This window comes from Pelodiscus sinensis, chromosome 6 (assembly GCF_049634645.1).
Source record: "Pelodiscus sinensis isolate JC-2024 chromosome 6, ASM4963464v1, whole genome shotgun sequence".
Taxonomy (NCBI): Eukaryota; Metazoa; Chordata; order Testudines; family Trionychidae; genus Pelodiscus; species Pelodiscus sinensis.
This window is the reverse complement of record NC_134716.1, coordinates 118,314,234-118,331,939: the sequence shown is the minus strand read 5'-3', so window position 1 is coordinate 118,331,939 and position 17,706 is coordinate 118,314,234. Positions and strand designations below refer to the sequence as shown.

Sequence of the window (17,706 nt, the reverse complement as noted above, 5' to 3'; positions counted from 1 at the left end):
TGCCTGGGATCGGCAGGTTTTTTTGAAGTTGGAACCCTTCCTCAGCTGGGCAGCCCAGTCGCACGTGCTCACCTAGCTTGGGAGCGGGGCAGCCACAGAGGTGAATGGAGGCATCCCAGGGAAGCACAGTGGCGGGTGTCGCCTTTTTGACTCTGTCCATGAAACTATCATAGGGTACATCTAGACTACATGCCTCTGTTGCCAGAGGCATGTAGATTAGGCTACCCGACATAGTAAAATGAAGCGGCGATTTAAATAATCGCCGCTTCATTTAAATTTACATGGCTGCCGCGCTGAGCCGACAAACAGCTGATCAGCTGTTTGTCGGCTCAGCGCGATAGTCTGGACGCGTGGGTGTCTACATCAAAGGTATTTGTCGACCACCCAGCTGATCAGCTGCTTGTCGGCTCAGCGCGGCAGCCATGTAAATTTAAATGAAGCGGCTGACTTTTAGTGACAGTGGGGAGGAGAGAGCGAGAGCGAGAGCGAGAGCGATTTGCTGTACAGCCTTAGCTGAGAGCTAGTTAAGTGATGGAGGCTCATGTATTAAGCTCCAGAGGCCTCAGGTTTGGTTCTGCGTGTGGGTGTTACACTAGTACAACCTCCTTTACTTAGGGGATCCAGCCCACTTCTCAGTTGGAATTTCCAGCCTTGGTAGCTGAGCAACCCTGTCCTCCCACCCCTTGAGCCAGGAGGTAAGCAGAGTTGGTATGGACAAGAAGTGGACCAGAAACATTGTCCATTCAGATTTAAAAAGTATGCTTATTTTTTAGAAAATGTTAATCCAGGGTGTACACATTCCTACTGAAATCCTTTCAATATAAAATTCCATATTTTAAAACGTAAAACATGATACAAAATGATGTAAGAAGTGAGTAAGAAAAACCCATTTTCTGTTAATATAAATGTCCCCGCTGCAGCTCCTTTTACTAGCTGCAGATGCATCCCTGCTAATATCTTGGAAATAGCTCCCTCGAGATCAAACCATCTCCTCTATTCTGGTCCAGCCACTTCCCACAAGGGAAAATCGTGGTCACTCCAGTAGCTGAATTGGTGATCTCCACCCTTTCCACTAACCAACCGGTTGCTAGGCCACTGTTGTCGTGTTCAATCTGTACTTTTTTCAACTCCCCCAAATCCAGGGTTTCCAGAGAAAACCTATTAGTTTTGCCACGTTCAAAGAGGTTCCGTAACTTCTGCTTGAGAGCACGTTTGCCCGAATCTCCATTTTTTCCAAAGATGGTGATGAAGACATTGGCATCAGTCCCGGCTCCTTTTTCAGACCCTGTAACCACAATGATCTCATATTTGACTGGCACCAAGCTCCGGGCTTTGCTGGCAAAACTCTCTGTGACCTTGGCACACTCGAAGACTTTGTAGTCAGCTCTCTTGCTCCTCAGTGGAATTTTTGCATTGCACTGGAAAAAGTATCTGCCAAAGAAAGGTAACAGTCCATTAATGATAGGGCCTTATGCTTTATACTATGGTATAATAGGGACAGGTGATTTTACCGAGTCACATGCTACTAATGGTTCAGCTTTGCATTTAGAATGAGAAGAACATATTGTTTCTTGTAGATTCCCTGGAAACACAAGTGTAAATCAGAGAAGGTCACTTCAACCCTTCTACATTTTGGCATTAGCCAGATTAACACACCCTCCATTGACTATGCTGAGCTGAAACATGTGGCTTGAGTTACACAGAATGTGTATCAGCACTTACAGTTTTTCTGAAGTTCAGAAGTTTGGCAGCAGCTGATTTCCCCAAACTGTAGCAATTTCTACTGCCCTCTTGCCTTCATACAGCCTTGGCTCCACTCTTTAGTCAGAGTGCAGGAACCTCATTTTACTTGTACGTTACTGGAATTTTTGGCACGGGTGGTGCGTAATGGACGCCAGGGAAGGCTAAGCCTCCTCAAACCTCATGCTGCCATGCAGGAGGGGCAGTGGTGGATTTGGGACCCCCTGAAAACTCACCCCCTGTTGCAGCCCTGGAGCCATGGAAGGGGCACAGAGCTTTTCCAGTCTCAGGACAGTGGGGCAGGGAAGGAGTGACGGGCACGGCCATGGCTGCACTAGGTGGTGTTATGGAGAAAAAAGGTGGAATGGGGTGGGGCCATGGGCGGGTTGGGATCTGAAGGGGCACAACACTTCACACTTGGCTGGAGAGCAATATCACAGTCCCCAGTGAGCATAAGAACATAAACATAAGAACGGCCATCCTGGGTCAGACCAAAGGTCCATCTAGACCAATAGCCTGTCTGCCGACAGTGGCCAGCACCAAGTGCCCCACAGGGGGTGGACCGAAGACAATGATCAAGCGATTTGTCTCCTGCCATCCCTCTCCAGCCTCTGACAAACAGAGGCCAGGGACACCATTTCTGTCCCCTGGCTAATAGCCTTTTATGGACCTAACCTCCATGAATTTATCCAGCTTCTCTTTAAACTGAGCTCAATCCCATCTGGGGCCAAGGGAGGGGCCAAAGGGTCATTGGGGGTGGAGGAGGGTGGCTGAGAGCAGTGAGTGGGAGTGGGGCTGCATCCTGCAGAGGTGGGCCCAGGGCCAGAAGACACGGGGGCTGGCCTCCCCAAGGGGAAGCTTCAGCTACTGTCCATGTTTTTTCGATCTTATGGACTGATTCTCAATGCCGTTGTAGTGCTACGGCAACTCTTAAAGTAACAACCTTAAATACTGGTTTAATGAGAGTTTTCAAATCCTCTGCTTTCAAGCAGATGATTTAACCTACTTCATTTTTCTCAGCTGCACCTTGAGATTTCCCACCTTTTACATGTAGCAAAGGGAAGGGGCTTCCTAGCTGAATAGCCCCTCTTTGGATTTCCAGGTTGAAAGCCTGTTGTGAGGCAGCCATGTTGCAGGTTCAGTGTTGCTCTCTGGTAGGCCAGGCACCCCTGAGAGGATTATTGAGGGAGCTGAGTAATGACAGGAAGGACTGTGCTAGTACATCTCAGCCAGGTCTACACTAAGGGAGAAAATCGACTGAAGATACGCAACTCCAGCTATGAGAAGTTCTGCGTCATTCCCACTGTGGGAGGTTGAAGAGAGAAACTCTCCTGTCAGCTTCCCTTACTCCTTGCAACCCCATGGAGTACCGGGTTGATGGGAGTGCCATCTGCAGTCAATTTAGCAGGTCCTTACTAGACCTGCTAAATCAAACCCCGAAAAAATGATCTCCAGAGCATCAATCTCTGGATAAGTATAGATAAGGCCTTAGCTAGGCATTACAACTAAAGATCAAAAATGACAGACCAGGCTGCTCCCTATGCCTAAACCCCTTTAAAAATATCTTTCGGGCAGTGTCCTTGATCTTGCTGCTGAAGTCACTTTAAAGTCCTAATTTCATAGATTTTAAGGCCAGAAGGGCTCATTGTGATCATCATATTTGGCTTCCTGCATCACAGAGACTATAGCTCCTTGTCCAGTTAAATTCTCACCTAGCAACTCCTGCATCAAGCCCATGACTTCTATTTGAGCTACAACCACTGGCGTGCATACGGGGTGTGCCGGGTGTGCCCAGGCACACCCTAATGTCTTAGGGTTGCCAGGTGTCTGGTTTTCTACTGAACAGGCCCGTTTTTTGGGGCTCTGTCCAGTAAAAAAATCCAGAAAATACCAGACGTGCAATGTCCGGTATTTTCTGGTTTTCCGACTGGGCACCCGGAAGCCTGGTGGGGGGAGTGGCTGGGAGATGGGGCATGATCGGTGCTGGGATCCCTGGTTGCATGTGAGGAGGAGGGGCAGCCCTGTCCGTGCTCCTGTGCGCTGGTCAAGCACGTGGTGGAGCCGCAGCCAGACTGACTCGCACTTCGCCTGGACTGTGCGGGGGGCGGGAGTGCTCTGGGATCTGCACTGCCTGGATCAGTCCCGCTCCCCACTGGCTGATACGCTCCTTCTCCCCCAACTCCCTCCTTGCTGGCTGGTTGGTTCTCCCCCACTTCTCCTCCGATCTTCCATGGCCAGCCCCGCTGCACCCGCCACCAGCCCTGCTCCCAGTGGCCAGTTCTCCGCTCCTCTCCCGGTCAGCCCTGCTGTACCCAACCCCCACCCCTGCTGCCAGCTCTACCTCCTGCCGGCTGGTTCCTCCTCCCGATCTTCCCCGGCCAGCCCCGCTGCACCCCCTGCCAGCGCTGCTTCCGGCGGCCAGTTCTCCGCTCCTCCTGAGCTCCTCCGGCCAGCCCCGATCCGCCCTCCCCCCTGCCCCAAATGACTAGGCCTGCTTCCCGTCAGCTGCCCCCCCCAATCTCCTCCAGCCAGCCTCCGACCCCCTCCATGCCAGCTCTGCTTCCCGGCCTCCCCCTTCCTTCCGGCCAGCTCCGCCCTCCTAGCCGGTCCCTCCTCCCCCTCCCCATGAAGTGTGTGCAGTATTTTTTTTAAGACTACCTGGTAACTCTATAATGTTTCAAAAAAAAAAAAAAAAGTGGCTTTGCATTTTAATTTAATCGCATGATACGCTCGTTTCGTTTTAAAGTATGGATTGCTGTACTATGCAAGAAGAGCTGAATTGCACATGTAAAAAACAAACTAAGAAGCACAATGTCTCATACTTAAGTTGTATTTTTTAAGTAAAGTTTAGTTGTTAATCTAAAAAAAATTAAGTTTAGTTAAGTTTTAGTTTCTTTAGTTTGTTTGATGAATAAAAATAATGTCCTTTAGGACTGAGTATTCAATAAATGTTCGCCTTTAAAAAAAAAATTCCCTGGGTTCACACCCTAATGAAATGTGCTGCGCATGCCTATGGCTACAACATTGCTTTCAAAAAAACATCCCGTGAGTTAAAGAATTCAAGTGATAGAGAATGCAACGCCTCTCACGGTAACTGATATCACTCCACTTATGCCAGACTTGAGTGTGGTCCACTGGTCATCTTATTTGCCTATCAAGTGTCATGTACACTCACAGAGCTATAAAATGGCCACTCCTGGAGAGCCCAGCAGGCTGCTGCTTCTTGATTTAAAACAAACAAACAATCTCAGGGTTTTCAAAGTTAGGTGCATCACCTATGCTATCATGTATGAAGGTGAAGTTTAGCAATTGCCACCATCAGTGGGGACAGCAAGGAAAGTGCCAGAGGGGAAGGAGAAAAGCGGATATATTATGGCTGGGTGAGAAATAGTGCGTGTCCCTTTCTCTTCCTGTAGAACTCTCAGCTCATCCCGAGCAGACAAAGGAAACAGCAAGTACTAAAATCATATGTACCAGATGCTGAAAATCCATCACTCCACTGGGATGCCCCTGGTGATGTACGGGAAGCACATAACATATTCATAAATTAGTGTGCATCTGGCAATCAGCCAGAGGTTTGAACATTGTGCTTTTAATGATGTATTTTATTTGAAGTGATGCAAGTTGTTTCCAACTGTGTTTCCTCCCTCTCCAGTCCAAATGGCAGCAGGCACTCCCTGAAGGAATTCAGATGGATTGCATTATGCATGGATAAAATTAAGAACCGAAGAAAGGGCTTCTTCAATGCCACAGTGTTTAAGTGCCACATTTCTGAAGGCCTTACACCATTTCTAAGCATCGGAAACCACAGACATACTTGCCCATGTTTGGAAAGAAGATTTGTATCTGGGAGGGTCTTACTTAGGGGAGGAGCCATATACCCCGGGGGTGTGCTTTTTTAACTCTCTCACAACTGCAGCGTTGCCAGCTCTTGTGATTTTTTCCTTTGGCTATGTCTAGACTGCAAGCCTCTTTCGAAAGAGGCTCTTTCGAAAGCATCTTTTGAAAGAGCCTCTTTCGAAAGAGAGCGTCTAGACTGCACGGAGAAATTTCGAAAAAGCGGCTTGCTTTTTCGAAAGAAAGCATCCAGTGAGTCTGGATGCTCTCTTTCGAATAAGCCCTATTTACATTGAAGAACGCCTTCTTTCGAAAGAGGAACTTTCGAAAGAAGGCGTTCTTCCTCGTAAATTGAGGTTTACCGCCATCGAAAGAAAAGCCGCGTTCTTTAGAATTAATTTCGAAAGAACGCGGCTTGAGTCTGGACGCAGGGGAAGTTTTTTCGAAAAAAGGCTACTTTTTTTCGAAAAAACCCCTGAGTCTGGACACAGCCTTTGTGAGTTTTGTGATATTTTGAGTTTTCCTTAAAACCTTGGCTTGGGGAATTGTATCATTAGGTATCAATTTCTTTCTTTCTTTCTTTCTTTCTTTCTTTCTTTCTTTCTTTCTTTCTTTCTTTCTTTCTTTCTTTCTTTCACAAGCACATCTAGATTTGCTTTCACTTTCAAAAGAAGATATGCAAATGTGGTGTGAATTTGCATATCTTCTTCTGTTTGCTTTTTTGAAAGAGGTTCTTTCGAAAAAGAAAGTATTCTAGACATAGTTCTTTTGAGAAAAAAACCCCTTTTTCGAAAGAACCGTTCTTCCTAAAAAAAAAATGAGGTTTACATGGCTCAAAGTTGCAGAAAATAGCTAGAAAACAATTGTATGCCAATGGCTCTAAAATTAAAGGGCAAAGAAAAAGAACCCAAACGTACTATTCTTTAAAAATCATGACTGTTAAGCTAATCTTTTAATTTTGTCTGGTTTCTTGGGGAGAGGGGAGGAGAAAAACAAGGGGTTCCAGTCATCATTTTGTAACATCTGGGATAGGCAATACTGAAGGATCAACCCTGCAATGTGTCTGTAGACACCATTCAAGAAGGCAGGGTTCTGGGCAAGCACTGAGCAGAACAGGCTGCATCTCATAGTAGAATCGTGTTGCTGCACTATTGAAATGTTTAAATCAAAGGCTTGAATTGTGCTTTAAGAAGACTTCCTACCCCTTTGTGGGGCCACATTGGTTTCAGTGAGGGTCTTCGGATGCACAGTAGCCTGGGGGCTGTGATTGCAGGGTTGAGCATTAAGAGTCATAGGTTTTCCCTGATTGCAAGACTAGAATGTGGCTGGCTGAATTTTCACTCTGCAAATATTAACCCGGCCCTTCTACAGGCTGATTTGATTTAGCTGTTGATTAATTTGCTGGAAGAGACACTTAACATCAAAATCTCACTTCAAGGACTTCTTTTTAAACACTAAACTGTCTCAGCAGGAATGAAGCCCTTCAAGTTAAGTACTTTAATGGTAGTGGAAATATCACAGAGAAAAAAAAAGGAATCGGTTAATATTTTGGATGTGCTTGCTTAGCTATTTTTGCTCTAGATTGACAGCTATTAGGCATTTGCTTTTTGGATGACCAGTTCTTTTCCCGCTTACTCTCCATGCTAGTAGCTCATTAGTTCTGCTTGAACATTGCCACTTCCAAATGAAGGACACAGGCTGATGAGCCCAGGGAGTTGAAGTGCTAAGAGATTAGCCAATCACACAAGAACATCAAGGAGATCTGAAGTCTCTTGAAAATCCTGGAAGGTTTCTGCCATCTCCAAACCAAAGAATAAAAATGTCTTTTGGTTTTTGTGACCTTTGTGACTCCCTGCTGAAGAGCCCACAAAAGGAGTAGTGAGCAGCAAGGGTGGATCTTCCAGGCATGCCTAGAAAGGCCGCATGAAAACAGCCAATCAGAGCCCAGAAGGTTCAAATAAAGGACACTCTAGGGCCTGAGCAACTCCATTCCTGGGGTGGATCAGAGGGGCAAAGTAGGTATTTCCACAACCAAAGGAGCTTACAGGATAGCTAGGGTCTGTTGCTGGCTGCATTTTGCTTAGCTAGGTTTGCAAGCAGAGAGAGGCCCTAAGACCTGAATGCTGAGATATGAGTGAAGCTAAAAGTGTCCAGGTAGGAAGAAGCCCAGGAAAGATGCAGCAGCTAACTGAAATCAGCATGTGATGGCAATTCACAGGGTTGGAAACTGGTATAGTGGGCAGATCCAGTTCCGCTCCCGGTTAAAAGCAAAGGGGGCAGGACTGAGTTAGAAGCCCAAATAAACGACTGAAGCCACCATTAAGGGCAAAGACACTGTTTATCTGCCTGATGACGTATACCCCAGAAGGTGTTCATCTGGACTTACTGACTTGGTTAGAGAGCCAAACCACAGAAGACCTGCCAAGCAAGGCTATCAATAATGCATACAGCAGCAGGAGGCTCTCCCCTGCTCAAGTTTTGTAGATGACTCACAAGGTGCTTTTGGATCCAAGGATTCATACTGGAGCAATCCCAAAATGCAAAGGGAATCAAATCTGAGGTTCAGGAAGCTTTCTCCCATATTGACTATTGACTTGTCTGTATGTAACTTTCACAGAGGTAGTTTAGGGGCCAATCTTTGAAAAGTGGCCCACAGAATCTAAGGGTATGTCTACACTACCACCCTAGTTCGAACCATGGAAACTATGCATACAAAATAATCTTGTCTGCCCTTAGTTTTTAAAACATACTAAGAATTTTTAACATGTATGGTTAGGAAAGTTTGAATATGCTATACAAGTTGAACCTCATCCATGGTCCAGCATGATTTTAGTTAGCCAGATGTACACTTATCATGGATGTGGCCAAGTTTTCCGCAGTCCCATAAAGTTTGTTTACAGCCACCAGTCCTGGCTGTGTTCTGTGCTGTTATTTAGCTCTAATTTACCCCTAAATGTCTTCTAAGAGCACAGTAAGCAGTAAGAACTAAATTCTCTGGTGCAGCACTGGTCAGATCCCGAGAATGCCGGACTAGAGAGGATGAACCTATACCTCAGAAATATGATGACAGTACTATTTAAATCCCCAATGCCAGTCTGTCTTTAGCCCCTGGAGTTCTTTCTTGCACATGCTACATCTGTTCTGAAGGAAATGACTTACTTGTTGCAAAGTTCCATTTCTGTTATGATTATTTCTTGGACATGCCAGTACGCATCAGCTTTTGTGGTTGACTTCTTTCCTTCTTTTGGACAGTGACCAACACAGATGGCTGCAATATCACCAACATGCTTTGAAGAAAACAGAAATTTATCTGTTGCTCCCCTGCAGGAAACATAGAAGAGTTTCAATTAACATCTCGGAGACTGGCATTGACTTGTGCCATGCTGCCATTAAGTAATTTAGGCATGGCTTTGAAAGATATAAAACAAACCTTCATTTAAAATCATTTGATTTAACCCATAATTATTTGACACAAAGTATAATTTCTGTATTTAAATTCAGGATTTTTCTTGATTAGGGTGACACTTTAAATTACTACGACTGGACCTTCCAGGGCATGTTTTAGCTACGTCACATCCAAAATCAATTTGCCTTGTTATAGAGAAAGCTCAAGAATGGCTCATTTCCCCCTAAAACTTTCATTTTTTTCTTGACAGATATTGTATCTACCAATCATAGCTGCCTTTAAAATCACTAGTGAAACTACTCTGCCTGCGTCTAGACTGTTCTCAAGATGAACTTTTCAGAACAATGTAGCACTATCAAACATTGGTCCAACTCTTCTATAGTGTATCTTTAATTGCACCTTAGTGGACTAAACTACTAGCTCTTCCAGTTGTCTGCCTCCAACAGTAGACAATGCTTAGTATATCAGAGAAGGTATCTCCTCCTAGCCCTATTATAACCCTGGTCAACTGTGCAAACAGAGGGGTTTCCTTCTTGACCACGACATACAATATGCTTAATCCCTGAAATATGAGAGCTAAATTGCTAACTGTGCCAAACCACTTCATGACAGGAACACAGCATAGTATAACAGATGGAGGTTTTCTCTTATCTTGGCTGTTTGCTGTTGAACCACTGATGTTTAAAATAGATACCTGCACACTGATGTCATTAATATTAGAGTCTGTTTTGCAAGGAACTCTCTTGCGTTTAAGTTTCAGGTGTGATCATGTGAAAGACATGTGCACACATGCATGCATGTGTCCAATCAGCAGATGGACATTTCTGCTCATTCTTAAACTTGGCTTCCAGAAGCAAACATTGCATCTTTCTTCCAATTTTCTGCCTGTTGTACTTTTTGAAAGAGAAAGTGAGAAATGGCCTGATGCTCTTAATGCCAGACCATGGATTCCCCAGAAGGAGGGACGAGGGGTCTTTGTAAGAGAGACACAGCATGTGACATTTCCTTCCTGCTCACTCCTCAAGGCCTATGCTACTTACCTTGTGAATTTCCTTTTTTTGGAGGAGTTTTCCAGAAGGAATTCTTTGGAGCGGCCCTTCTTTCCTTCTAAGATGATCCAGATGTTTTCCTTGGTTTCTGCATCCTCTGTGTTACTCGTCCTTGTGGCAATCTCATAGGCTTCCAAGGCAAAAACAAAGCACAGGTTAAGCAGCCAGAGCAGAGGAGATGTCATTAATGACTGTGGCCAAAGAGAGACTTGTCTACTGGACAGTCACTTTGGCCTTCAGATAATTTCTTCATGTGTCTTATGCTAAACTACAAAGCACTGGCAAACTACACACCAGCAATGAAAGCCTTGCAGATTTTGAAATCTATGGGAGCTTTGCCATTGATGCCTGTGGGGGACCAACATTTCATCTCAAGGAAGGAATAAACAGAAAGCCTATTAGACTTATATGACCAGTGAGTGGGAGAGCATGGAGCTGCTCTTGAGAGGCTCTGTTCTTTTAGAGAACTCAAAGGGCAGCTGTGAGCCATTGTTCCTCTGTGGGGGTTGATCTGGTACCCTCTCTTGCTCCATGTGGCTATGAGGATGCTAGGGAGGTCAGAGAGGAGACGGGGCTGCAGTGCATTCAGAACACTGGCGACATCTGTAGCTCCATCTTGTCCCACCTGGCGAGATAACCTTGTGCCTAGGTGAATGTGCCGTTTGGGTGAGCGCTAACTGGAGGCAATGCCCTCCAGGCTGAGATCATCTTGGTGGGTTGTGGAAGCAGTGGGGGAGCTTGTGGAATTCACAGGGACTGAGGGAGTGTGTATGAGAAAGGGTAGGGGCTTGGTATTAGGCCATGGGCAACTCCTAAATACCCAGGCAGTGGCTGTAGCCAAGAGTTCTCTCTTCCATCTCTGCCTGGCAGAATGACACATTTTGTCACAATTACCCATTCCTTGGCCACCGCCCAACTACATCAGCCTCAGTGGGCTTCTCCCTCATAAATCTTCTCTCATGAAAAGGCGGTGCTGTGTTTCTACAGGCACTGAGGTAAGACTGAGATGTACCAAGTGCCAGTCACTTATGACCCTCAGCGGGAAGCCTCTGACTTACAGGTGCGCTCCTTTAGTTCCAGGATGTCATTATTGGCACAAGCCAAGTCTCTTATGAGCTGTCCGTCATCTTCGCCTTTTGCCAGCCAGCGATCACACTGGAAGCGGAACGTCTTATCCAGGGTGTCATCTTTCACTTCAATGTATTCCAAGTGCCAGCCGGGTCCGACTCCTTTTAGGTGAAAAATAAAAAAATACATAATGCTTGGGTAGGGGACATATTCATCTCCAGAAGGAACCTGTGGGCTCTGAAAAGGTATATCCACAGCAAAAAGGTCCATCAGTGGATCTGGTGCTTTGCAGAAGCAGGGAAGACCAGGTTATGAAGCTTATCCCATAAGGACCATGTTCTGATCCTCTTACTCTGGTTGAGCAGCACTTTACCCAGACCTAGTTCTAAGCTCCTGCGAGCTGCCCTGCAGTGATCATTTAAGTAGCTTTTCTCAAACTGGGGACCCGAAAGAAGGGGTATTGTTTGCATGTGTGTGAGTGGGGGAGGGGGGGGGAGGAGCGGAGAGACATGAGAAAAATATAGGGTTTCATGTGTAACACTGACAGGCACAATCGAACCTGGGCCCCCAGGAACTTAGTGTATGAGCCTCAACTGCAGTGGTCTCCAACTTTTTTAACCACAAGATCACTTTTTCAATTTAAGTGCAATGTAAGATCTACCTCAAACCCAAATACCCTTGCCCCCTTCCTTCCCACCCCTTCTTTGAGGCCCTGCCCCTGCTCCATGCCCTCTCCGAGGCCTCACCATGCTCACTCCATCCTCCTTTCTCCCCCTCCTCGCTCACTTTCATTGGGTTTCGGATAAGGGGTTGGGGTGCAGGCTCTGGAACAGCAATAACCACAAGGATAATTACTCCAGACACAACAGGTTAGGCATTGTAGAACTCACTACTCAAAGAATTAAATGTAAGACAAGAGAGAAATGAATATTATGAAATGCACACACCAGTCACAAACCAAAAATAACCCACTTTGCAAGCAGTAAAAGAAGTAACTTCAACTCCCCCCTCCCATGCAGTGTGTGTTTCTGAGAATGACAGAGATTTGCATTGCCAAGCTCCCTCCATCCCCTTCTCCCTGTGTGGAGATGGGGTACAGGAGTTTGGGGAGGAGGTACTCCCTGATATCAGCAACCCCCTTTTCTCCCTCCCACACCCAGCACAGCAAGCAGGAGGCTCCCAGAAGGGCAGCTCATGGCAGAGGGCAGGAGCAGCATGACAGTGGGTTGAGAGGCAACTGAAGAGCAGCACATGCTAGCTCCGTGGCCAAACCAGTCAGGATCACATGTCAGGGGCTCCAAAAGCTACCAGTAGAGCCGGATCTACTGGTTGGTGACCCCTGCTCTACTGCATGAGCTAAAAGCCAGCTGGCTGGTAGCTCAGGCTGTAGAGCAGACTCATTATCCTCTCTGTAAGTGGTCTTGGTGCCAATAGGTGGGACAGTGCACCACATTCACAAGGAGTGGGTGACATACTTTCCCTAGCTAAGGAAGCATGATCTGAGCTTCAGAGACACCCCAGTTGAAATCCTGGACTAGCCCCCCACTTGTTACAGGTGGCACCGAACCTGGGACCTCTGGAGCTTAGTGCAGGGTTTTCAAACTTTTTTTCTCATGATCCAGTTGAAGACAATTGTTGATGCTCGTGACCCAACATAATGTGACTGGAGTGTGGGCTCTGGGGCGGGACTGAGGGTGAGAGCTTTGGGCTGTAGGAGGGGGCCCCAGCTTTGGGAGGGTCAGGGCTGGGCCAGGAGGAGCTCCCGGTCAGCAATGGTGCTAAAGCAGCTTCCAGCCTCTCTTGGCACTGCAGACCATGTTGCACCCAGAAGCAGCCAGCAGCAGCAAAAAATGAGGCGTACAGGATCTTTCGAAAAAGGGTTTTTTTTTTTCCAAAAGAATCGCATCTGGACAGCAGTTTTACATTCAAAAAGCCCTTTTTCGGAAGACCGTGGGCCACCATTATGCTAATGAAGCATGGAAAATTGAAATCCCGGCTTCATTTGCAATTTCGATCAGTCTAATTTACAGCCCTCTTTCGAAAGAGGGATATAGTTTAGACATAGGCAAACAGACCTGTTCCTGTATTCTTTGAATACCTAAAACTGATGTCAAGAGGACCCTGGGATACCCAAGTGCTGGGATCGGGGCCAGTACACTGTATGAAAGCCCAGAACGACTCTGTTGACATGTTAGGGATGAACGCAGGCCAATATGGGTATCTCTGCTGCAGTTTTGTAAGATGTTAAGTACTAAGGGTATGGCTACACTACCACCCTAGTTCAAACTAGGGTGGTTAATGTAGTCAATCGAAGTTGCAAATGAAGCCCGGGATTTAAATATCCCGGGCTTCATTTGCATCTTGCCGGGCGCCACCATTTTTAAATCCCCGGTAGTTCGGCTCCGTGCCCACAGCTACACGCGGCACGGAGTAGGTAGTTCGAATTAGGCTAATTCAAACTACCGTTACACGAGGAGTAACGGTAGTTCGAATTAGAAAGCCTAATTCGAACTACCTACTCCGTGCCGCGTGTAGCCGCGGGCACGGAGTCCGAACTACCGGGGATTTAAAAATGGCGGCGCCTGGCAAGATGCAAATGAAGCCCGGGATATTTAAATCCCGGGCTTCATTTGCAACTTTGATTGACTACATTAACCACCCTAGTTAGAACTAGGGTGGTAGTGTAGACATACCCTAAGTGACTGACCACACATTGCTTTTTTTGTGCACAATCTTACTCTTAAAAATAGTCCAGGGCCATGCTGTGCCTTTGTCAAACATGATTTTTTCTGATCTCCATAACAAGCGTTGATTGCCCAGATCAATGTTTTAAACAAAAGGTACTTAATTCCGTGCTTGTTCTGCTACCATTGAAATCCCCAGCAGCAAATCCTAAAAAAGCCCATGGCTATGCCACGTAGGCTTCCTGCATGGTCCCACTGCTGGAAGTGACATTTTCAATAGCATGCTAAACATTTCCAATGTAATTAGAGGAGGAGAGCAGCTTTGGGGAAAACAAGACTCACTTTTCTGGCTTGACTCTGGCAGTGGTATAATTTAGTGTCATGTAGGGAAATGTATTATCTCTTTCAAGCCTCTTTATCCACAAGGAGCAGTTCAGTTTTTCTATCTATTTTCGGGGGGGGGGGGGGGAGGAGAGGGAGAGTAAGGTTGCTGGAGATGGCAAGTGTGAGGAGGGTTGGGGCTCTGGTATCCATTTCTGTGTAGGTCTGAGCTGGATGTTTCTCCACGCACTTGGAAAGAATCTGCAGCTACAGAAGAAGACATGACTACTTAGTGTATGGGGCAGGGATCATTTTTCCATTATGCCTGGGCAGTGCCTACCCCTGTAGGGTCTGATTTCCAGATGCTACCACAATGCAAATAGCTCCCATGGGAACGAAAAGACAGCTCCTTCAATCTGAAGCGGTAGGTTCCTTGTGTGGGCTAGTCGCAGGGGCAGCAGATATCATAGGCAGGAGAAGGCTTTGCCTTCTCAAACTGCCAGCCTGGCCCTGCCCACACTCCACCCCCAGAACACCTACAGTAGGCACTCCGGGGTGGGGGAGACTGGGGCTGTGTGCTGCCCTCTCTCTCCAGAGTGTTGGGGGGTGGGTTGGGCTGCACGCCACCTCATCGCCCCATGGTGCAGAGGGGCGGGGCCTGAGCAGAAGAGGTGGGGTTGGAGCAGGGATGGTGAGCTTGCCTCCCTCAGCCCTACCCTCACTCACCGACCCATGGCTAGTCGTTATTGGGCAAAACCAGAACCCTCCCTATTTCTGGCCCCCAAATCATTTGGCAATGCACATCCTGAGCAACTGAGGTTCACTGGCATTCAGACTAATGGCTGCCACTGGAGGGGGACAGAGCACCACACCGCACCAGCATGGGTGACAATAGCACTAACAGGCTGAGGTATCTGGGTAGCAACCCCTAATCCTTGTTTAAAACCGATTCCTTTAGGACAGTGACTGGGTTATGTTAACACCTTTGACTCTTTGGGCCCATTTATTCCCAAATTAACAGGGCAGCTCACACTACACTGTTTCATACTGAGGAGAGAAAAAAACTAGATGCCTCTGCTAGCTTTTGTCAAGCAGTGAGTTTATCTTGTATACTGCTCTTAGAAACAGGAGTATTTTTATTCTCCACTGCCTATAAAATTTGGGCATCACTGAATTTGACTCAGGTCAAACCTAACAATAAACACTATGCAGCACTGAGACGGAAAATCTTACCTCTGAAAGATGCCTGTGCAAAAACACTTTACTACTCTGGGTGAATATGTAACAGTGTTTTGAGGATGCTAAAGATATTCTTGTGATTGAAGCATATTTCATGTTTTATTGAGGAGCACTTTATGTAAGAGCACTTAGCATGGGTTAAGAGTAATTTGTAGGCAAGAATAACAGATGAAGTTCATAGTAAAGATATGCTTTTAAAGAACAGATAACTTTATAGCTACTGTATGGGATAGTGTGTTACTTTAACCTTATGGGGCAGAGAGAAAGAGAGAGAGTTCTGATATTACAGCAAGGAGCTAAATTAGATAGACATGAGTAACCATGTAGCATTATTATGCGAGCCTTGTCCTACTTGCCTCAATTTATTCCCTTAAATCTTTTTTTGTATCCTATCTAAAATCCAGATTATAAACACTCTGGGAAAGGATCATTGTTTTCTATTTGTTCTCTAAAACCCATAGCACATTTTTGTGATAGACAGATGCAAGGAAGGGGTCTTTTCCCAGCTGTGAATAAAAAGAGAACATGAGAACAGCCATACTGGGTCAGACCAATGGTCCATACAGCCCAGTATCCTGTCTGCCGACCGCGGCCAATACCAGATGCCCCAGAGGGAGGAAGCACAAGAGGTAATCCTCACATGATCCCTCCCCTGTCACACACCTCCAGAGAAACAGAGGCTATGGACACTGAAATAGGAGCTCATTTTGTTCACTCACGTCTATGTGATGAATCTCAAGAAACATTTAAGCAAGCTGATTTTAAAAAAAAACCAACAGGAAATAAAACTGGACATTGACAGATGTGCAGAATTTGTGGACTACCATCAGAAGTTTTCAACAAGGATTTCAAAAAGGTGGAGTTTGAAATTTGAACAATTTTTTAATAAGGCTTGGAGAATCCTTCATTTTCTTTTAATAATCTGGTGCTTCTCCTGGACATGTTGCTTTGAGCCTGGCAGCATGTTCTGCTGGCAGTAACAGTCTCCCTGGTGTGCCCCACTGGGGGCTTGTGCCTCATTCCTCCCTCACGTCCTTCCACTTACCCCTCCCTAACTCCCCTTCCTGCTGTACAATAAAAGACACGTGTTCATTACAACAAAGCCTCTTTATTGAACAAAGCTGGGGTGGCGGCGGCGGGGGGGAATGAAACTGAGGTGAGACTGGGAAAGAAGGTGGGAGAGGGGAGGAGGGAGGGTAGGAGAGGGAGGGGGAAACCTGGGAGGAGGGAGCTGGCAGGGGGAAAAGGGGGGAGGAGAGGCTCGGGGCTCAGGGTTGGGGGTCTTGCAGGCCCAACTGTCTCCCAGCACTGCGGGTGTGGGGGCCTTAGCATCTCTAGGGGTGTGGGAAGGGTGGAGATGAAGAAGCGGGAGGGGGAGAAGGAGTGGGAGGAGGAGCGGTAGCTGGGGAGGCAGCAGAGCCTGGAGCAGCAGGAGGCAGCAAGCTCTGCCCCAGGGTCGATGATCATCTGGGGGGCACAAACCATCCTGCCCCCCAGGATGCAGTCCACGGCATCAAAATAGGGGCAGGGGTCTGGGTCTTCCCCTGGTTGGGAGCTGCCCCCTGTGACTCTGGCATACGCCTGCCGCAGCTCCTTTATTTTCATACAAACCTGCTCCTGCCCCTCTGCCAATCCCCCTGCAGAGATCATGGATGTTGGAGACATCTCTCCAAACCTGAATTAGGTCCCTGATCTCTGCACTGGACCAGGCAGGCGCCCGCCTTTTCCAACCCCTGGCAGGCTCCTGGGAGCTGGCAGACTGGTCCTGGGGAGCAGTGGAGGGTTGGCTGTCACTGGGCTGCCTGGCTCATGCTGGGGCCACTGGGTCAGGTACAGAGACTGCTGGCTCTGGGCTGGCAGGCTTGAAGCTGGCACAGGGATTCCGGGGAGGTGGGGAGGGAGAGGAGTTTTTTTTGGTTGTGCCCAGAGTGGCCACCAGGGCATCCTGGGAAGGACTGGAGGCCTCCTATTGTGAAATAAGCATCTACATAGCACTTATTTTGAAATAGCTATTTTGAATTTGGCATTATTCCTCATGGAATGAGGTTTACTAAATTTGAAATAAGCCTTCCGCTATTTCGAATTAATTTCGAAATAGCGGTTTGGCTGTGTACACGCTAGGACAGTTATTTTGAAATAACGGCTGTTATTTCGAAATAACTTAGCTGTGTAGACATACCCTTACAGACTAACTTGGCTACCTCTCTGAAGCTTTTGAATATGCATAATCATCAGCCTCCTTCCCCAGGCTGTTGTTATATAGCACTGTGCGGGAGGACTACCCTCAGTTCCTTCTCTGCTATGAAACTCCATGGCAGAGAAGTCTGAAGCAGAGGGAAAGCACAGCAAATACTGGAACACC

At 46.9% G+C, this 17,706-nt stretch overlaps 1 protein-coding gene across 3 annotated transcripts in view; it reads right to left on the bottom strand.

The window, feature by feature from the left end:
* Positions 1–735: 735 nt before the first annotated feature.
* Positions 736–17,706, bottom strand: part of LOXHD1 (lipoxygenase homology PLAT domains 1) — a 288,412-nt gene continuing 271,441 nt past the window's right edge. For 2 of the 3 annotated variants that reach the window (XM_075932726.1, XM_075932727.1), the window contains 4 exons: positions 11,091–11,261; positions 10,024–10,162; positions 8,737–8,898; positions 743–1,431 (listed from right to left, as the gene is read on the bottom strand). In XM_075932726.1, coding sequence (XP_075788841.1) covers positions 951–1,431; positions 8,737–8,898; positions 10,024–10,162; positions 11,091–11,261 — 953 coding nt within the window. In that variant the 3' untranslated portion in view covers positions 743–950. Of the gene's footprint in view, positions 1,432–8,736; positions 8,899–10,023; positions 10,163–11,090; positions 11,262–17,706 lie in introns of all 3 variants that reach the window. The other variant, XM_025178253.2, reaches the window with a different exon arrangement.